This window comes from Zonotrichia albicollis, chromosome 12 (genome assembly GCF_047830755.1).
Source record: "Zonotrichia albicollis isolate bZonAlb1 chromosome 12, bZonAlb1.hap1, whole genome shotgun sequence".
NCBI classification, from domain to species: Eukaryota; Metazoa; Chordata; class Aves; order Passeriformes; family Passerellidae; genus Zonotrichia; species Zonotrichia albicollis.
The window spans coordinates 11,566,802-11,589,116 of record NC_133830.1 but is presented as its reverse complement, the minus strand read 5'-3'; the positions used below and the strand labels follow the sequence as shown (position 1 = coordinate 11,589,116).

General features: G+C 49.0%; 1 protein-coding gene across 1 annotated transcript; it reads right to left on the bottom strand.

Annotated features, from left to right (window-relative positions):
* Positions 1-3,310: 3,310 nt before the first annotated feature.
* RAB7A (RAB7A, member RAS oncogene family) lies at positions 3,311-21,402 on the bottom strand. Its single transcript, XM_005485415.4, has 6 exons — positions 21,249-21,402; positions 6,482-6,542; positions 5,328-5,454; positions 4,341-4,559; positions 3,700-3,828; positions 3,311-3,576 (listed from the first exon to the last, which is right to left on the bottom strand). The coding sequence occupies exons 2-6, from the start codon at positions 6,532-6,534 to the stop codon at positions 3,481-3,483; spliced, it is 624 nt and encodes a 207-aa protein (XP_005485472.1). The 5' UTR covers positions 6,535-6,542; positions 21,249-21,402; the 3' UTR covers positions 3,311-3,480.
* Positions 21,403-22,315: the final 913 nt, after the last annotated feature.

The following is a 22,315-nucleotide window of genomic DNA, read 5'->3' as shown; positions in this document are numbered from 1 at the left end:
TCAATTTGTCCAAATTATTATTACTCTAATTGTATTACTATTTTTATAACCATTTTATTACTATTAAACTTATAAAATTTTAAAAACAAGCGATTGGAGTTTTTCACACACACATTCCTGCCGGTGTAACTGTTTGGATGTGCTAACAGCTAAAGCCCTTTGGTGCACCTGTAGAACCCCAAGCCCGTTTGTGTGTTTGTCTCACATTTCCTTTGGTGTCTCTGCAGAACCCCGAGCACGTTTGTGTGTTTGTATCTCACGTTTCCTTTGGTGTCTCTGCAGAACCCCGAGCCCGTTTGTGTGTTTGTGTCACACATTTCCCTGCGGGCGGGCCCCGGGTCCCTGTGCACACCTGGGGCCGTGCAGGGCCGGGGCTGGCCCCGAGCCCGCTGTGGTGGATGAGCTGCAGGCCCTGGGCTGGCAGGAGGCTCCTGCTGGGGCTCAGGGCAGCTCCAGCGCCGGCGGTCGGCCTGGAATCCCTTTGGCACGGCTCCCCCCCGCAGCCCCTCAGCACAGATGTGTTTGTGTGACGCCCCAGCTTTCATGTGTGCACATCACACAGCACAGCTGCCTTCCGAGCCGTTCCAGCCCTGCGGGAGCAGCAGCCGCACCTGCCTGCTCTGCCCACCCGCCCTGCGGCCGCCTCCTCAGCTTCACCCGATTCTGTCCTGAGCTGGCTGTAGCTCTTCTCTCCCCTCATCCAGCCAGGCTCCTCCTTTGGGTCTCTTCCTCCTGCCCTGTCAGGACTTGGGCAAAGAGGAAAGCCACGCCTGAGCTCAGCTGCCTCCACGCACCAGGGCAGGGTTTCCTCTGGGGTGCACCCAGCACCGAGTCACCCTTGCACCCACTGTCAGGGTGGGTTTTTACATGCATTTTTACACTGTCACTGCAGCAGCAACAGAGGCCATCACAAAAGTAAAAGCCATGACACTCCAATGGTGCAGGGAGTGGCTTTAAGTGTGTGTTGCCTGCAGCAATAGTCAGTCGGGCTGGCTTCTCCAGACCACAGTGATGACAGTGATTCATGCAGAACACCAGTCCCATCTGTGACACCACCAGCCCTGAGTGTAACAGCAGGACAGCAGTTCCCATGCTGCTTGCCTTCTGTACACTTGTGTGTATTTCCCACCTGTAAAAACATTGATATGTAGGTGGCAAATTGAATCCTCCCCTTAAGCATCTGTAACATCCTGTGGCAAGGAGCCCCACAGCTGTCCCACCTCATCTGGAGCCTTGGGTTATTGCCAGTTTATCTGACTGGAAAGACATTAAACACAAGGTCGCTTGAGGGCTCAGCCACAGCCCTGGCTGCCTCAGCCCCACCACCCAAAACCAGGCAGAGGGCTGCAAAGTTCAGAGCATCTCCTTTCCCCAGGAACTTCAGGGTTATTGTTCCTCTCTCCCCCAGCCTGGCTTTCTCCACATTCCAGCTGTGTCCACAGCAAACAAGTGCAGAGCAACACTTTAAATGAAGATGAGCAGAAGGTCCAAGTCTTTCAAAAAGCACACAGAGAGAAAAGTGGTCCCAGCAGGACACGATGCTAGTGCAGTTATTTGAGATTGATGTGGACAGCAAAAGCCCAGTCAAGTGAGAGAAGTATGATAGGACAGCACTATAAAATAGGATATGGAGCACAAAAACTGTTAGAAAGCTCTTGAAATAACTGCCCTCATTTCACTAAACTCTGTTTTCCATCTTCCTCTGGGTACAGTTGTCAGCTCAGCCTTGGTGAGTGCAAGCAGAGGGTCACAGCCAGCATTTAGAAATTAAAGGCTTTATTTGACTAGGCTGGAGCACAGAAAGGCCCTCAACCCACTCCAAGGAAGGCCAGGCCAGCCCTGCTGGGGAGCAGGAAGGGCTGAGCCTGCTCTGCTCACACAACCCCTGCAAGGGGAGGGCAGGAAGAGCTTTAACAGCCTGTCCCAAAACACAGAGGCTGTCCAGGACACGCCCAGAACAGGGCTGTGCTCCCTGAGGGATCTGATCCAGCATCATTCCTGCCCTGCAAGCAGATTGCAGAGAAGCAGAGGGGTAACTCTCTAGCAGTGCCCCAGCCAAGCAAGCAGGGCTGGCTCACCCCTCTCTCAAAAACCAAACTGGAAGGCACAAACTTTATAGTAAGGAAGAAGCACAAATATCCTTCAGTTAACAGGCATTGGCTTGCTGGAATGGTGACCAGACAGAGGAAAGAAAGCAGGTTAGTGGAGGAAAAAAAGAGCCAGAAACAGGAGTAAACAAGAAAGTTTGTTCTTGTTAAGTTTATTGGCATCATGTTTGTTTCTTTACATAAGAGCTCAGCCTACGTACTAGAATGTAGACCTCTGGAAAACAGGTAGAAGGGCTCCATTTAAGCAAGCTACAAATGCAAGAACAAATACCAGGAAGAAAGGAAGAGAGGAAAGGGACTAGATTGCCAAGTTTTTCCATACCAAAAATCCAGATTAGCAGTCAGTAAGAAGAAAGGGAAGATTCATAGTCCAGGTCATTCATCAAGAAACAGCTACCACACCCCAGGTGGGAGCTCCTTCCACAGCACAAAGAGCCACAGGCACACCTCAGCTCTGGCTCCTCATGCTCGCTCCAGGATGTCAGGAGTTAAGCAGTAGGGGAGGTGAACAAATGAGGTCATTTCATAGCTGTATTTAATTTTAAATCCAATAATCCAGTGTGCATATCAATGCTGTTATGCAAATCTGAGAATTTAGATACAAGGAAGCCAGACAGATTTTTCCAGAAGATGAAGCCTTTTTGGCCTCAAAACAAGAAGGCTTACATAGTTCATCTCTACTGTACAGAATACTGCCTCTATCTGGACTCTGTGTTGCTAGCACGCCGCAGGTCACAAGTGTCCTCCTCACTTTCTACACAACCTGTGTTTCAGTACTTGAACATGTAATTCAGGAATTTTACACTAATTTATACATTTTTAATTGGTTGCATATATTAACATGTACTATAAGATTTTTCCTAAAGAAGCATTACATAATACATGGATACTGTAAAAAGATCTGATTAGTTAAAAGTAACAAGCATTAACAGAGATACATACAAAACTCAACCTAGTCTGAGTGCTGAGCTTGCAATGAACTATGGGTAATCAGCCTTTCCAATTGCAGCCTTCACAGGGGAAAACACGAGACAGTTAAAAATGTATGTAACTTGTTACACAGATTACCTGTAAACAGTTTCTCTCCATTGGACACCTGGAATTAGATTCAGTTCCAAACATACATAACAGTTTCCATTTTAAACTAAGAGAAAGGTCTGTTACCATGAAGTGTGATGTGGATGGTGTGGGGACCTGAGCTCTGAAGTGCAGGACTCAGATGCTCATGAGAGATGGGTGGATTTTGGCAGCTGGAGATGCAATTTTTTTTTTTTTGTAATTTCATTTTAAACACAGAAGAGGGGCTGTGTGTTTGAAGGCCTAAGTGTGATATTTGTTTGTGAAGGACTGTGCTCAACCCCTCCCACTCCCCTCAGCAGCTGCAGCTCTCTGCAGAAGCCTTCGCTCGGTCAGTCTTGTCTAGTTTGATGGGTTCGGGGAATTCATTGTAAAGTTCCACTTCGGTTTCCTAGTGGGAGAGGAGGAGGAGGAGTTAATGCTCTGCACACAGCTCCCAGCATGCAAGGAGCTGGGCAAGGCTGGGAGTGAGCCCCAGCACTGGGGCAGGGCTGCACACGGGCCCCCTCCCTACCTGTTTAAGTGCATTTCGTGCAATCGTCTGGAAAGCTTGTTCCACATTAATGGCCTCCTTGGCACTGGTTTCAAAGTAGGGGATGTTGTTTTTACTGTAGCACCAGGCTTGTGCCCGTTTTGTGGTGACCTGGGTGGACAGAGAACAGCATCACTACCTTCTGCTATGCAGGGAGGGGTTTTATTTTCAGGGCAAGGCCAGAGATCCCTCACAGCCAACCTGAGCAGCTCTGACCTCATCAAAGCCACAGCCTTGAAACAGAACACGGGAGACCACTTCCCATCACCTGACAGACCCAGCCCCAGGACAAGGAGGACCCTGCCCAAGGGCAATGAGATCACAGAGCACTGGCCTGCTCCCATAGGAGCTGCTCGGCACATCTGGGGGAGGAGAAGCAGCTCCTCTCCTTGCACCTCCCTCCCCAGGAAGCTGCTGCAATCCTTCCACCAGTGGGCAGGAGCATGCTGTGCACAGGGGCCTGACCTCTCCAGGCAGGAGAAACCCTTCTCCGGTGGCAGACAACATCTGAGCCACTCTCAGGCACCTCCCACTCCCGTTTCTCAGGTAACCCTCCTGAGTTTCCCCAAGGTCTCCCATTCCAGCAGTGTCTTAAGAGGAGGTTAGTAAGTCCCAGTACTCACTTGTCTGTTTTCTAGGTCAATCTTGTTTCCCAGCACAACAAAAGGAAAATTCTCAGGATCCCTTGGACTGGCCTGAATGAGGAATTCATCCCTCCAGCTGTCTAGGGTTTTGAACGTGTTGGGAGCCGTGACATCGAACACCAGCACACAGCAATCTGCTCCCCTGTAGAAGGCAACTCCCAGAGACTGAAATCGTTCTTGGCCTGCTGTATCCCATATCTGGAGCAAAAGACAGGGCAGATAAGCCAGTTCTACTCTGACACAGTCAGTCTGCAATTAGGGCATTCATTCCAAAACTCCCCACCAGGCATATATAGTCCCCAGCTGGGCAGACAGCAGCACCTGCAGGCTTGGGGATTTCTGTAGGCACTAAGCATCAGGAGCCAGAAACACCTTCTAAAGATAGTTGACCCTTTTTGTCTTCAGCCTCAGCCAGGGACATATCCTTGTCCTGGACAAGCAGGACTTGGGTATTAGGGTCAGCAGGTGACCTGTCTGCAGTGCTTGGATGCACCTGGATAGCAGCAGAGTTCAAATACCCCTCTGATGGCTGCAGCTTTTGCTGCCTTGCAGTCAGTTTCACCAAGGAGAGATGAAAGCTACAGATATCACAGACATAAGCAGGCTGGCACATTAACACTGCACCCATAGGACTTGGGGTGACACAAATGGCTGACCTAGGGAGTCTTTTCCAGTTCTTGAACGCTAATCAAGTGAATCTTTGTAAAAAGACCTAGTTTACTGACAGTACCAAATCCAGTTTTTTAAACAGGGCCTAGCAACAATGCTGTTAGCTAAACCCAGATTAATCTTTGCATTCCCTTGTTCAGCCCATGCAAAAAGTTGTAGGGAAGCCCAGAAGCACTTATGTCTAAGAGAAGTTCAGTGCAAACAAGACACACACCCAGGACACTGATCCCTACCCCAGAGCAGATGCTTCCACACAAGTGGGGTGATGGCAGCCCTTGCAGCAGAGTTCCTCCTTACCTGCATTGTCACTAGCCTGTCATCCACCATCACCTCTTTTGTCAGGAAGTCTGCACCTATCGTAGCCTTGTACTGGTTACTGAATTTCTTGTTCACATACTGGTTCATGAGCGATGTCTTTCCCACCCTGCACAGGAACACAAAAAAGACAGACTTGGTAGGCTGTTTCTACAACAGTGTTGAACTGATCACCCTGAAGAGAACATTCCAGTGCCCTTCACTGCCCATAACCTCCTGGCTTTTCAACCAGGGAAAAAGCTCCCACCTCTGCTAGTGGGGGCCTGCACACCAAGAGATGCTGAGGCACCAGCTGAGTAAGAGCATTAGCTACCCAAGGATACACAGGATTACATCCTGAGAAACCTCACCTCCCCATCACTAATCTGGTCCTTGGTAAGGAACAGACATCAATTTATGACCATGAAGGCAATTTTAGAAGATGAAGTGCTTCAGAGAAACCCATCACAAACAGTAATCTTCAGCCTCTGCAGAAGGAGGAGGTGGAAACCAGACAATCTCAGATGGCAACAGCTCACAAACACATCTGCTAGGCACCCAGAGGTGGAGATCCTCCCCAGAGAGCAAGCTTAGAGGCTCACATGCTCTCTGTGTGGCTGAGAAACACTCCCTGAATAACAGCTTGCTGGGGACAGCAGTATAAATAAACCTTATGTCATGGGAATCAGGTTACAGCCTGCACAGCCAGCAACCTGTGACAGCAGAGCAGCTCCTTGCTGGGAGCACAGAGCAAAGCCTTTCACTCCAAGGGGAGTGCTCCAGCCAGCCCACAGGAGCACAGCAGATGGCTCAGTACAGACTATGTCTCTGACAGAGTTGTAGGAAGTCACCTAAGAATGCTTACTAGTGGTTTTGGGGCTTTTTATTTTATCTTTTTATTCCACTCTGCTACTCCAGTGGCCTCCCCACCACATTTTCCCATTTAATATTGTGGCAGGACCTCAAGATACTGCAGGGACACATTCAAGACAGAGGGCAGGGAAGAGTTCTTAGACCTGAGGTAACACAGCTGTCATGGGCTGTAAAATCTCTCCTCCCAGCACTGCTCATTTCTTACAGTGCATCCAGGCTCCCACTAGTCAAGAGCACTGCTCTAGCCAGATACAGATTAGCATCTGAAAGGCTCTTCCACTTACCCAGAGTCTCCAAGGATGATGACTTTCAGTAACACTTTCTTCCTAGAAGTCATCTTTCACACTAGAAAGGAAGAACAATCCCGTCACAAACCATTCATTCATTCCTCAAGAAAGCAAGCAGCAAGTTTGGAGGCTGGGAAACCTGACCCCCAGTAAGGAGCCAGGGACAGGCAGGGCTCAGCACTCCTGAAACCAGACTCCAGTTCAAGGCTGCACCCAGCACTGCCCAGGTGTCTGCCCACTGCACAGGCTGGGCCATGCCACACCAGCAGTGGCAATTTAATCTGAGATGAGCTGAGCAGTTGTCACTTACTGTACACCAAGGCCCTTCTGGATCCCATTTCCAGGCCATTTGGGAGATATACTAGCCCAGGCCATCTCCCTTGACTTGAGGCAGTGCAGTAAATCATACCAGCTCCCAACACTGGCTAATAATTCTTACACATGCCACAAAGTGAGGGGTAAGCAGGCATGTGGCTAATACCACACTCAAGCTTTTTTTGTGCTGTTCAGTAGTTTCCCAGCAAAAAAATAGGAAAAAAAAGAAAAGCATTTCCTCCATCATGAGCTTGGAGAAGTGGAAGCTTTCTCCAGCAGCTGTGTTTTGTGAAAGAACCAAATCCCAAGGACATGCTGTGGTTGAAACAGCTGCAACAGCCACTCGGGGCAGCTGAACTGCAAAGCAAACTGCTGCCAGACTGTGGCTTCTCTGAGGGCACAGGAAGCTGACTACTGCCACCTCAGCTTTGGGGTAATAAGGTTACAGTGACAAACCTCATCATTCTACTCCATCAGATGATGACTTGTTTGTCAAAACTTCATAGGCAGGAGGCTCTAAACTGGCCACTAATGGTGCATCCAACTAAAAAGAGAGCTGAGCTTCAGAGTTCCACACTCATCTGGTCCCAGATCTCAGACCAGTGAGGCAGCTACAAGTTCATCAGCTGCAGCAGGTCAGAATACACTTCTGGATATTCTTTAGCATGGTGAGAGCAAGCACAGGGTCTGTCCAGTGGCTGAGCACACCCTTCCTACCCTGAGGCCCTGCTCCACACCTCTGGGGCGGGGGTGGGCCAGCCACTCTTATGTGCTGGATCAGATCACAGACCCAGTTTGGTACTGACCTGCTCCACAACACAAGGACCTTCCTGAGGGAGCCCTGCAGGTTCAGTACAGCAAGAGGAGCCACAGGATGGCTACAGCTGTGCTACTTGACTCCAAAGATCCTTGACAACAGGATCTGGTATTAAGCCCTTATGTATGGACTTGCCTACCCTAAAATTCCCATCCTGCTATACCACATTCATTACAGCACACAACTCCTACTCTTCAGGAGCTATTCCTGATTTTCACAGCTAAGGAGGCCTTTGCTTCTACAACAGGGATTTAGGTCTTCAAGCAGCTTGAGCCTTCTGTGCTTCCTGGGATACACAACAGTCTCAGGTGCTAGATAACTACATCCATTTCGCCCCACTACTACAGGAGGCTTCAAGCTGTAAAAGCCTCTCACTAGATGCAATCCAGTTGCAAAAGACCTTAATAATCTCAAGCTTTGAGGGTTAGAAGACATGAAGAGCTTTAGCCTTTGCTGTCAGTGGATGCTGCAGAAGCTGAAGGAGCATCCCTGCACCACTGCAGTGATGCACCTACAGCTACACCTCTTTGGACTGCACCCACCTCACAGTCACAGGGTTGCTTAGGTTGGGAAAGGCCTCTAGGATCATCCATGCCCTGTATATGCTGCATGATGGCATTCAAGATATCTGCTCCATAACCTTCTCTGGCACCAGGGTCACACTAACAGGCCTTCCACAGATCCTCCTCCTGATTCTGACCCTTCTTGTAGATGGACAGTTCATTTGCTAACTTCCAGTGCACTGGGACCTCCCCAGGGAGCCACGACTGCTGGACTCAAAGGGGCTCAGGGAGCACTTCCAGCAGCTCCCTCAGCACCCATCCACAAAGGCACTGAGTCTTGAGTGTCTAAGCCATGTAGCAGGCCTCTTCCTCAGCCTTTATCACTATGTTTCCCTCCACATCTGATAAAGGATGGGGATGCCTCTTAGCTTTCATTTGTTACTAATGTACAAAAACACTCTTTACACATTTTATTATCTTTTACAGCAGTAGTCAGATTAAGTTCTAGTTGGGCTTTGGCCCTTCTGGGTTTTTTTCCTGTATAACCTCATGAGATCCTTGAGATAGACCTAAACAGGACTCAGTGCTGAGGAGATAAGAGCCAGGGGCTGTGCAGTGAGCAGCAGTGAGAGGTCACCCAGAGGGCTGATGCCACCCTTAGATGGGTGCTAGCAGATGCCAGAGAGCATGTGGAAGAGGACAGTTTCTCCAAGTGTCAGCACCTCTCTTTTCCAGTGGGCTGCATTGTCCCCTGATGCAGCTGACAGCCCAGCTATGCTCACCCAGACAGAGCCAGCTGAAAGTTGTCACCAGCACCAACACTGAGCTCTGCTTCTGCTCCTGCCCAGATGCACACACCACTGCCTGTCTCCCCTACAGCCATGGGCAGAGCAGAGCACAGAAGCCCCTTCAAGCCTGCACCTCCTGTGTTCACAAAGCACATACCAAGTGACACTTCTGCCAGTCAAGCCAGAGACTTGTGCAGCACAAACAGCCCAGATGGAGCAAGAAGCAAGTGAACAGAGCTTTAAAACAGCCTTAAGACAGCTGTGTATACTGAACTGTCATGAAAAACATCTGCATAGGTTCAGGCCCAGTGCAAGTCACCTGATTTCCTCAGGACAGAGGAAAACAACTCACCCAGAAGTGGCTGTGCCAGAACCCAGCATGCTTCTGGGAACTGCTTCTATTTTCCTCAGAGTGTTTCCAATATCACTTGCTGCTGCAGCTCACTGCCTCCTGGAATTCGAAGCAGCTTTGGACAAGCTGGCATTAGTTCTCCTGCTTAGAAGGGATTTGCAGAGCCCTAAATTGCAACACTAAATCACACTGCATGCTTATCTCCCAAGTTCAACATAGCCTGAAGTTCCACTCTGAGGGGAGGGAAAACTGCTCTGTCAGGATTCATTACCTTAGCAGTAACTCAGCTGAGCAGCCACCTGCAGACATAGGAAGTCAGGCTGAGTCAGAGCTGCCACTGCCTTCTTGTCATAGCTGACAGGTTACCCAGCAGGGTGAAGGGCTGTCCCTGCCCCATCAACACCAGGCAGGTGAGACACTCAGCTTCCATCCCAGGTGATGCAAAGGATGTGAGCCACAGTACAGGAAGAGCTGCTGTAGCTTTGTATTTGGTGTGGGCCATGGGACAGTGAGGAACTGCAGCCCTGCCAGGAGCAGCATGGACGCTGCCCAGTCTCACACCCCTGTTCTACCAGCCTTGGGTGATGCTGCCTTGAAGCAGGTCCTTGTCAGCTGATGGGCCAAGCCCTCTTTAACAATCTTCTAATGCAGGTAGAAACAGACCTACACTTCAGGGTTATTCCTTGCCCAGTACAACAAGGAAACATCCTCAGGTCCCGTAGAAAATGGTTGAGCTGAGATAGGCTGGGGTCCCACTGACTCAGCACTAAGAGTATTTTGCACCAGAGAATGCAGCCTGTCTTGCCTTTTGGTATTTGACACAATGACTCCAGAGCAGCAGCCTGCTGAGGCACACGCCCTTCAGATGGCAGTGTGAGAGCTCACATGGGGCTTCTGTCCAGTCCCAGCAGCACTTCTGAACAAACACTTCCTTTTTCAAAGGTATCACGAAGAAAAACTTGTTTGTTAAGATTTGATCCAAGACTCAGCTCTGTTTCACACTACATGAAATCTTTTTGAGCGAGGTCATCTGCATGACTGCTCAGGACACAGCCTGGAGCAGCACACCCAGGAGCCACCAGACACTCCACATCAGCCAAGGGCTGATCACCACAATCATTCCTTCTCCTGGCTTAACCAGTGCCAAAGAAATGACACAGCTGTCTCTAATCCAGGAGAGGAAACCTTCCACTCCATTTTAATGCCTATCCTCTAAGCAAACAAGCCATTAATGATATGCTGACCCTCAAGAAATGAAGCTGGTATAGCACACTCTGTCCCACAATACTGTTATACCTTTAACACCTGCAGCAGTAGCAAGGGAAAATTGCTGCAAGCATCACTGGGTTCAGCTAATCTGAAAGGAAAAGTCAAAACCCATCCTATGAAGCTTCATAGCTCTACAGCTCAGATGCAAGAGCAAATAAAGCCTATGCCAAGTCTAATTAGGTTTCCCTTGTTGCTTCAGAGCACATTACAACTGTCCTTTCCCTTGCTATATTAAGACAGCTGCTTTAACTCAAAGCAGAAATGGAGGGTTACAAATTCCTTAGAGATGTTCACGTGTCAAGTCACAATGTAGGCATTTTAATATTAATTGGGTTGGTACAAGCAGGAACAGAAGCAGTTTGCATTGATGGCTCACCAGACCTCAGATCAGCTATGCTTTAACAGAAGCAGGCCTTGCAAAAGGAATATTCTAAATGGCTCATGGACAGTCTCAGTGTGAGAGCATCCAGCCCTAGGGGAATCTCACCTCCCTGGAAGACAAGGCTCCCTAAGCAGCAGCATACCCATAGCAGTTTTGAGCAGTCTTTACTGTTTCAGCTTTGCTATTGAACAGTTGGAATACAATCCTAACATGTCTATACAGGCTGGAATGTTTGGTCAGGAGCTCCCTGTTACTGCAGCTATCAGCTTGCCACCTGCAGCTTCTCAGCAACCAGCTCAGTGCTGAGGTGAGGATGCTGGAGATCACATCTTGCCTTGTGTCCTCTGCCAGGGATATTTAACACCACACCAACCAGGCACAGAGTGGTAGGGCAGCAGGCATTGAGCACAGCTAAACTCAGAATTATGGATGCCTAGTTTTGCTCCCTGTCCCAGCAGGCATCCCACAAAAAGGTGTATTTGAACCTGAAGCCCTGCAGCTCTGTTCTGGGTGCCATGGCTGATAAGCAGAGCTTCCACTTTCCTGCTATACCACAGGACTTTTAGCAAAAACACCCAACCATGAACAAGCTGATGTGGACAGATCAGGTGTCCATTAGGGGCCACCACACACAGCAGCATGCTCACCACAGTGACCAGACAAGAGCTACCCTCGTGCTCTGGAAGAACCTTCTGTCCTGAAGAGTGTCCCAAAATGCAGCCAAGTGCACTTCTGACACAGAAACAGCACCTCTACTCACTGTTCTCTTGCATGGATGTCTCTGTACTACAGAGAGCTATTTTTATTCCCTCCCTCCTCCCTCCCTGGGTTCAGCATTTCTTCAAGGAAACTGAAGCTAGAAATATTATTCAGGACCAGCTCAGTCAGACTGAACCAGTTCCCTCTCCAAAGTATCAAGTTCCCTAGCACGTTTGGCATCTCAAGGGCTTATGTCTGCTTATATCTTCAGCCACTGAAATGAGATGGTCACTGAATGCTTATCCTGTTTTTAGAGGTCCAAGCACACCAAACAGCCTGGCACATACCGCCTGCCCCATGGTCACACTGCACCTTGCATCTACTTAGCTAAACCTTTCAGTAGATACATGAATTTGCTCCAATTTTTCAGCTACTTTAAAAAAGCAAGGCTTCATTGTGAGGAAAGCCACAGCCTATTATTGCCACTCATTGACCAGAGTCACAGTTCCTGGTTGCAGAGTGTCCAAGCAGTCCAGACACCCTTTGTATTGAAGCCTCAAACCCCACCTGCAGCAGAGCCCCAGATGGGGCAGAACAAGCTTTACAAGTTACAATTTAACATCAGCTTGGTTCACACTGGCTGGTCAGACAGATATTGCCAACAAGGCATCAACCAATACAAAGCTACAAGTGACTGCCTGAACAGTTCAACACAAACCTGAGACCAACAGATACCAACATTAAACACGTCACTTGCATTCTCCCAAGAATAACACAAGCCCTGTCTTTTCAGCTGGGCAAAAGCACAGCAGTAGTCAGGAGACAATCAGCAGGGGCTATTAATTTCATATCAATATGGCTTCAGAGATGCCAAGCTGCCTTCAAGGAAGAAATTAGGAATATGGCTGCCTTTGATGTTTTTGACTGCTACAGAGCCTGCACATTTCCCTTACCAAACCTGGGAGCTCTACAGGTGGAACATGTATCCAGCATCCCCACACTGAGCACAACTACAGAGGCATAGGGAGTTATGACAGCAGGCTGAGTCTTGCACTGACAAAGGCTGCACAGGCAGGACAGCACTCTCCCACCCCCATGACAGGACAATCAGGAGCTCAGCTTCTCCAGCTCACTGGAAAATACCATCAAGAAAAGCCTCACATTTAGTGGGGACACGTGCTGTGTCTAAAAAGGAAACCAGGAACATCTTGTAATTTGGGCTGACAACTTGCAATAACTGCTCCCTGTAAATAGGCTGTTTTTGAGGCAATGGGCTCTACAGCCCATACAATCAGAGGTGCCTTCAGGCCTCAGATGCACCATGGAGCAGCAGTCAGTTCAAGCAGAGCCCACACCAAAAGCACCTGGCAAGATATTCTTGTGACAGCTTCACTGAAGTGTACACTCTAGCTGCTGTCCCACAGTAGCATCTAAAAACTGATTTCCACCTCCTTCTTCCCAACACGTTTATGTTGCTGCTCTAACCAATATATTCCCTCCTGCCGGTACCCAGCCAAGAGCTCAAGCACAGCTCCTCATTCCCTCCTCAAGAGGAGCAGCTCAGCAGGCAGCTGAGCTGCTCCACCAAGAGCAGGCTTCTGTCCAGTTGGTACCTTTCCCAGACAGCCCTGTGAGGCAGAAACTACCTCTGTTCATGGAGCTGAAAGCCTCAGCTACAACTTAATTTTTGATACCTTGTGTAGAACATTATATTGCAAGCTGTTAGATGTAAATACACTGTCCAGTACATCCCACCCCCATCTGAGAGTCCTATGCCAAAAGCTTCACCTTCCTGAAGAACAGCCTGGAGCTTTAGATGCCTGCTAGCACACTGACATGGCTCAGATCAAAACTGAATCTGAGAACACGGTTCAGTATCCCAGAGGAATTAGCTTTTCAGACCACACCTGTCTGCAGTAAGTTTCCACCTCCTTTTGAGAGCAGAGTTGCAGCCTCCAGTGCTGGAGCAGCTGCTCTAGAACTGAGTGAAGCTTAGGAACCAGCAACAGCAGCTCAGCCACATGGCTTCAAGCTCTGTTCACTGTCTGCTTCAGCACAGGCACCAAAGCAGTGTGACACAGTGCTAAAAGCCAACTGACATGGTCTGAAGAAGCTCCCAGATGGAGCTGACACCAGGCCTGCACAAACACTCTGCTGTGGCCTCTTCATGGGTAACATGCTCTGAAGACAGTTCAGTGCTAAAGGAAGAGAATGGTGGGGCAACATGCAGCTGGACAAACAGGCAGAAACCCCAGCTGGGAAACAAACTTTGGAACAGTTTTGAGCATAACTGATTCCTGGTGTGATCGAGGATGCTCCAGAGCCAGGGCTGGGTTGGACACTCCTGTCAGTGGTAGTTAGGTTTTAGCTTGCCTCAGACATCCCCTCAATGCTCAGCTGAAGGCTCTATCACACATCCCTTATGTGGGCAAGGACTCAGAGCTCACTGGAAGGAGACATGCCAACATCCAGCCTGCCACAGTGCAGACAGCACAGGGAAGGCAGAAGCAATGCCATGGCAGGAGCTGTGTCTGCACTGACACTGCAGGACTTGCACAAGAGAAGGGGTCTGCCCTGCCTGAGGTCTCAGCTCAGCTGTGGCTCCCTTAGGGCTGAGATTTGGAGAGTGCAGCATTCCTGAGAGGCACTGATGCATAGGATCAGTTAGGCTCAAAGCCCAAGTTCTCAAAGCCAAGCTCTTCAGCCCAAGCCTCACTGATTCAGGCCTGTTACACCTCCTGGCATTTCTCCAGATGAGAGTTGGTCTATGCTGCACAATGTTTAAATACTAGCTGTGGATCTGAACAAGTTTTTGACTGTAAAGCTGCCATAATTAATTGTGACTCTACCCTAGGAAAGTCCAAACTACACAGGGCAAGACCCCATCTCTAATGCCAAAAACTGATCTCTGATTTCTGCTGGTTTAGACATCACAACAGCCACCTTTTCATGAGGAGGCATCATGCTGGTCTGACTACATGGTTTGCAAGTGGGAGCAGAACAAGCATGAAAACACTTTGCTTACATTACCACACCATATGTTTGTCTATGTTCAAGCAGACCAACAGTGTGCTTAGGAGCAGTGGGAAAGGTCTGGAGGACATTTCTTGCAGTCTGTGGGAACAGTACAACATCCAGGCTGCTGCCGATCCTAAGATCACAGGAGCACATGCAGGACCTTCCAGGTGACAACGACACTGAGCCAAAGCAATGGAAGGAAAAGACTGAAGAAAATGTCCCCAAGGATGCAGCCATGCTGGGCAGCCACCCTGGGTGGATCACTTTGCTCCTCAACAACGTGAGGATGATTCCCATCATCTCCACAGAGGGTAGCAGGTATGGGAGACTGCAGCTGTGGCAGGAGAAGAGGCCACAAAGACCCTTTTGAAGCTAATGCTACACCATAACAAGACCAGGATTCCCAGAAAGCAAGCCAGGGCTGCTGAAGCAGAAGTCTTCTGCTTATAGGAAGACATCTTAAGAACAAAGCCAAACCCAGAAACTTCACTGAAAGCTGGATGAAGTTTTAGTCCACTGATTCCTCCAGCAGATAAATGGCCCTTACACCACAAAATATCCTCTCAGGATTGGGCACACGTACTCTAACAGACTGACAGCAAGCATCCCAAGATCTTCTACCTTCTCTTGGAGGCTCAAACCATGTCAAGAATCAGTGTTGCTGTGCCCCTACCCTCCAGTAAGAGGCAGTTCCCCTATTAAATCCTACAGGATTTCGGGTAGTTCCCAGCAGATCTCCCCCAAGGATAAAGCTGTTACAAGAAAAGGCATGCTTGCTTTAACACCCCTCCCCCTTTATCAGAGCAAGCTTAACTTCCCCTATTCTGCCCTGGGGGAGACAATCTCAGGATGTGGGAGGAGAGTTGAGCACATAGCTGGCTGCTGGGAGACACCAGGCAACAAGCCATGTGTCTTGACTAAGGGCCTTGCCCACGCACAGCGCTGCAGCTGCACCAGCACAGCTTCCATGATGCCTCCACCACCACGGCCTCCTTGGTGGACAGCTTTCCAACCTGCAAAATAAACCTTGGGCTAACTGGAACACAGCCACAGTGCTCACCCAGCCCAGTTTATGCAGTGGTGTCTGCTGGCCTTTGGGCACACAGCACCCAGCTAGTGGAGCCAGCCAACAGTTTCAGTAGCCCTGACACAAATATCAAGAACCCAGCACAGTTCTCACATCAGGCCCTACCCTGAGTGACAACTCCCTTATTGCTTTCTAGAAAACACAGTCAGAGGCAGCTGGGCTTTTTTAATCTATGTGTCCAGAAGATAAGGCTGTCCAATTCCAAATATTCTAAGTTAAACATTTGAGTTGTTAGATTTTTACCATATCTGACAGTATTTTTTAAGTGCTCAGATTAATTCTAGTTTTGACTACAGTTTAAGTTTTCACAGATTCCTGCTTTCAGTTTCAGAAACACAGATAACTTTTGCAGTGATAAGCAAAACACAGATCTTAGACCTTGTCAGTGGTAAACAAGCCTTGTTTATCCACTCCTGGCTGCCAGAGTTCCTAGAGGCTGGGCAGGAAACAAGAGACTGAAGGGAGACTTTGACCAAGTCAAATGACAGCCCTTAGGAGGTCTGCCAGAGGCTGCAACTTACACCTGATACTCAGATCTGAGAGTGAATATTGTGTTTCCTACAGGAGAAGTTTGATAGAGAAGATAGTGACGGGAGATGCTATGAGCAGATGTAGGGAAGCAGCAGACCAACACTAATGGCAAAAAGCATTACTCCTCCTTCCAGGAGGTCCTGTTGTCAGTAATGAGTCTTCTAGAGAGGAAGCTTTCTCTAGGGACAGGTTGTAATCTAAGAACTACACCTTGATCTGTGAGCAGAACTCTTGATCCTCCACACACTTAATACTATGCTAATGTGGTTTGCAGAGCAGGAAGGACGAGTATTTCAGTACCAGGATGGAAGTGCAACAGGTAGCTTGCCATGACAGCTGAGTCAGTGACTAACAAGGAATTTTGTATTGTGGATACTCAGTTTCACACTCATACTTCATACCCTCATACCTCTTGCACAGATCCTGCATCAATACTTTATCACTTCACCTATTCTCTTGATGAAGCTCCACAAAGGTCCAATGAAAACCTCACTTGCATGGTGAGGTTAAGAGAACTCTGGGCAAATGGCATCTTGTTAGGCAAGGGAAAAGGTTCAGGCCCAGGCATGTCTCAGCTAAAACCCTCTCACTGCTCATGCTCGAGACAATGCCACCACTGTGCCAGTTTGGACTCCAGATATCATTATCCATGTCTGGGAGCCGAGTGACTCAGCCCACTTGAGGGAGACAAGCACCAGACAGGTTACTTTGAAGAGGATTCTGCTTCCAGCTGGAAAGAGTTCAAGGGCTCAGCACAGACATGTTAGATAAACTGGCAGCCCAGTAACCAAGGTCCAGGTACTCCAGGCAGGCTGGCTCTGAAGGCAGCTCCATTTGCTGGCCTCCACTTTTGTCCACCTCATCTCTCAAATGACCAAAGTGACAGTATATAGGACAGACTCAAAAGAACACTGGGCTTTTTAATTTACATTTAATTTCATTTAACAATTTCTGCTTAAAACTCATGCAAGTACAGTTAGACACAATTAGTCACCTTACATTTTCATTTTAAGTGGTTATGCAGAAGAAAGAGCAAATCACTCACTGTATCAAGTGCCTTTAAATCATAGAGAGAGAAATCTGTGCCACAGGTTTACACTTCAATCCCATCTCAAAGGCAGTGCACCCTGTCCTGAAGCTTCACCGCCCTGTGAAGACAGCTGTGGCCTCAATAACAGGTTTCCTGGCAAGAGAAGTCAAGGCTACTGGAGATAAGCTGTAAATCAACACACTTGAGTGGCCTTGATGAGCCTGCTTCCCTTCCCAGGGTCACTGCCATGAGGGAGCAGCAGCAGCGTTGACAAAGCTTCCCCCACAGCCAGCGCTGGTTGCTGGCACGGGGAGGAGGAGCAGGAGCAGCCTCGCAGCAGCGATGACATCACCAGGGCAGATCTGCCAGCACAAAATGCAGCACGCTGGGCTCAGAGCTGCATCCCTCCCATCCCCACCAGCAGACAGCAAAAGCAACAAGCACACCGGGAGCCAGAGGGGAACAAGCGACACACGGGGTTCCCTTCAGCGCCTGCTATTTCTGGGCAGCACGTGGGCACTCCTGACCTTGGACGCTCATTTGTGAGCTTTATTCAAGGTGCATTTAAAGAGAAATGGGACCTTTAATCGAGCCCCACACTGCACAAATAAGCACGGTGTGTCAACTACTGTCATTCACTTAATTATCTATATCTAATTCAGTTTTGAGATGCACAGCTCGTGTTTGGATTGATGCTGCAGAGACACTTTTATCCTCACCATCTCTGGCCACAGCTATATCTGAAAGCAGACTGTTACACAGCAACTACATAAGATCATTTTAGGAAGCTACAGAGGGAAGCCAACTCAACCCTAACTCACGAGGCAATTAAATTGCAATTATCAAGACAATGCTGTGCAAGAATGAAGTACTTCAGCATCTGAAGGGTGCCAGACTGCTGCCAGACAAGCAGCACATGCCAGTGCCCAACCAAGCTCAGCATTTAGGTAAGGTCTTAGCTGGACTCTCTTCTGTAGAGGCAACAATCTTTAAATTATTCTAAAGCCCTGCAAGGGAATCTTAGGTCCACCAGGGCCCAGTGACAGGGACTTCAGAGCAGGTCAGGTCACAGCCAAGGAGAAGCCCAGATGACATAAGGAAACACTGGCACCATGCAAGGTGAGGGTCCTGTACTCATTTCACAAAGGTTCAATTTACTTCAGTTACTAACAAAACTGCTGTATTCTGAAGGCAGGAACACGCAGCAATAAGTTCCTGTGAGCCCACATCATCCACCAGTTTCAGTGCCCTATTGCAGCCCTTATTCTTGAGCCAGGTACCTGCAAACTTTCTCTCACAATGCAGCATTTAAAAACACACTCTAACCAAGCACAGCCAATTTTGTTTACAGCCAAATGTTAAGTTCTGCATAAAGTAGTCTCATTTTCACACAGAAGTCAGACCAAAATTCCATACATGTTAGAGACAGAGCTATTTATAGTTTTGCACAGATGGTTTGATGGTAATTGTAATGTTTCCTCAAGGACAAGCTTTGCTTGACAAGATTTGCTCCAACAGGTAATTCTCACAACCTTCCAACACAAGTATCTTAAAACACGAGCTTGAAGAAGGTGCTGCAGAAAATAAATCTGGTAACCCTCCTGCTCACAAGCTTTCATTTTGATCAGCAAACTAAGCAAAGTCATATCTTTCCCAGGTCACTTCAGAGCAGAGCTTGTTCATTTTACACTTTCAGCTGAGGATTTATCAATGTTCTAACATGTCAGTACTACTCAAAGAGTTGGATTCCCTGACCTTTACAGGAGGGCCAGGATGCCTGTACTGCAGACTCTGCAACACAGTTATTTAAATTCTTAACTTGTCACCCTGAAGGTACAACTCAGGGTGTCCTGTTCCCCACCTCCTCACTCCGGGGACCAGCAACAGGATCAAGGAAACAGCGTGAAGCTTTGTCAAAGCAGGTTTAAGCTGGATACAAAGTTCTTCACCCAAAGGGTGGCTGGGCACTGGAACAGGCTCCCCAGGGAAGTGGCCAAGGCCCCAAGCCTGCCAGAGCTCAAGAGCACTTGAGCACTCTCAGGCACATGTGGGAGTGTCCTGTACAGGGCCAGAAACTGAACTTCTTGTGTGAACTGCTGTGATCCTTGTGTGCCCCTTCCAACTTGGAATATTCTGTGATTCCATGCTGAGCTGTTATCAGGATATTTGAGTTTGAGGACTGGGACAACTGCAGGACACCACAGGGAAGAAGAACATTAAACACAGCAACTCCCTTCCATCTTATCAGTTATACTTCACGCTACAGTTTGGGAGAGCAAGAAACTGCTATGAGATTTCAGAAGTCTTCCTTATGGAGGGGTCAGTTTAGCCCCATAACAGCTTTTCTACACCAGACACAGTGTATTAACATAACAGCACAAAGAGTAAAGAAAAAATACAAAACAAACAAACACACACCCCAAACAAACAAACAAGGCAGGGCTTGAAAGTTATCAGTATTAGAGCTGCTTTACTTCTGAGGGCTCAGGCCAGGCAGGCATGGTGGGTCCACTCATTAGTGCATGGAGGGCAAGTCATGTGTTCAGTCAGCTGTTGGGAGTCACAAGGGAGAGGGGGAAAGAAAAGTATACTTGTTCTTCCTGAGTAAGTACAGCAACGAGGCCTTGATTATTTAACAAGGAATATTCAAATTACTCCACCCACTTTAACCTCAAATTCAGCTCCTGAGAGAGCAGGGTACACTGACTCCATCAGCCTGGTTCTACTGGAACCATGGCCAGGCTGCAGCTACTGTTCACACACCACTGGTATCACCACAGCCTTTAAGTCACAGCCAGCCAAACACTGGCACAGCTACTTATAGACCATTCCCCTTAAAAAAAAAGAGAATCTCCACTTCCCCAAACCCAACACGCACATGGATACACAGGCTATTAGGCACAGACAAGAGCTGGCCAGCCAGTGACAAGTCCTGGAAGCTTTGAAGATTCCATGCTGGCAAGTGACAAACAAAGAACAGCTTGCTTACAGCTGGGAGAGGACTGCATTCTGTCATGTGCTCTCAGTTTACATATAAGAACCTCATACAGACCACAACAGCTCTGCTTATCAGCAAACATTTGGAGTTTTCCAGGAAATAATGCTGAAACTTCCAGCTTTGAGAACAAAAGGCTTAGAGTGCTAGGTGAGACACACATTTTGATGCTGAGGTTACCTACCCTACTTCAGGTGAAGATTGCTGTTTTTGCTGCTAAAATAAGCCCTCTATTTACAGTGAGTGCAATTGTGTTAAGTACAACCACCAGGCATTTCCATATTTATTAGTCTCTATATATATGGAAACTAATAATGATCTATCACTTAATTTACCTTATTACACACTCACAGACAAAAGCACTTCTACCATCCACTCTAATAGTTCCTAGCACTGACTCAGGCCTTACACACACCGACAGCCCCTTTCGCAATAACTGCCAGTCTCCCGGCCGCCTCTCCGGTCAGTTTGATCGCTCCCGGGGCTGCCGCTTCACGTTACAGGCGCTCCCCACCGACCCCGGGCAGCGTTTCACCGTCCCGACCCAGCGCCCCCCCACCGGCCACCCTGAAGCCTCTTCGGGGTTCGGGAGGAGCCACAGCCGTTCCAGAGGCCCCAGACAAAGCGCTCCCAGCCCGGCGGCACCGCTCGGGCCGCTCCGCAGAGCAGGCTCCACAAAGGCCGGGCCCAACGCGCATCCTGGGAAAGGCCCTCGGGGAGGAGCCGGGCCTGGGGAGACCCCCCTGCATTGTCCCGAGCCAGCACCGGGCCCGGCTCCAGGGAGCTCGGCCGCCAGAGCCCGCCTCGGGGCGGGCAAACGAGCCGGGCCCCGGTGCAAAGCCGGCCGGGAGCACCGAGACAGCGCCGCCTCCGCCGCGGGCCCTCCGGTGCCGGGGAGGGGCCGCGAGCGGCTCCCCCGTCCCGCGGCTCGGCCGCCCGCCCGTCCCCGCAGGCAGCGCGCGGTGCCGCCGAGCTCACCTGGTACTGCCGCCGCGGCCCGAGCCCGATCGCTGCGCCCCCCGCCCGCCTCGTCGGCTTTAATGGGCCCCGCCGCCTCCCGCGCTCGCTTCCGCCTCACCGACAACTTCCGCTCACGGGGCACGGCGTCACCGCGCGCCGCACACGTGACCCGCCCGCCATCTCAGGGCGCCGAGGCCCAGCGGGCCCGGCCCCGTGCGGGTGGGAAATACAATAAATAAATGTTTGTGGAAAATAAAATGTTTGTGGTACCACCAGAGCCCGCACACAGGGGAGAGATGGGAAGGGACCCGCCTCTCCCGCGGGCTTCCAGTGAACACCGCGCCCTGGGCTGAGGGGAGGTGGAAAGGGCCAAAGAAACCTTCATAAATGATGAGAACACACAGGCACAAATCTGCTCTTTGGTGTCTTCTAAATAGCACTGAAGAAATGACACGGAGCTCTCTACAGTTAAATTCGTATGTGAAAAAAAAAACCCCGTAGTTATTGATATTAAAAATAAAGAGGCAACATTTTAGATTAAGTATGTTTAGTATTTATAAATTTTTACTCGCAGCTGTAATCTAAAGTGGAGTATTAGCACCAGCACTTGTCAGGAAAGAAGATAAAAGATGCTGGTTGAATTCATTCATACATTCAGATTGATTTACCAGGCAGTTGTCAGCACCAAGAGCATTAGTGCAGGATGTGAAATGGGAGCCTCTGAAGTGTCTGGACCTAAATCCATGGGGTAACAACCATCCTTGTGTACAAGTGAAATCTGTATTTCCTACTCTCTGTTGGCAGCAGGTTCATTTTGTTACTCAGCAATTACTTGAACATTATTACTCATCCAAGTCATGTGACTGCTGTGGGTTTAGTTAGCTTATGAACTCAGGAAAACCCCCATGGGGAAAAAAAAGTACTTTTAAAGCTAATGAAAGATAATAAAGGACCGAGGCAGTATTCCAGCAATATTAAAAAGAAAATCACACAATGACAGACTTGTTGGGGTTGGAAGAGACCTCTGGAGATGACCCAGCCCAGCCTCTGCCAAGGCTGGGTCACTCAGAGCAGGTGACACAGGA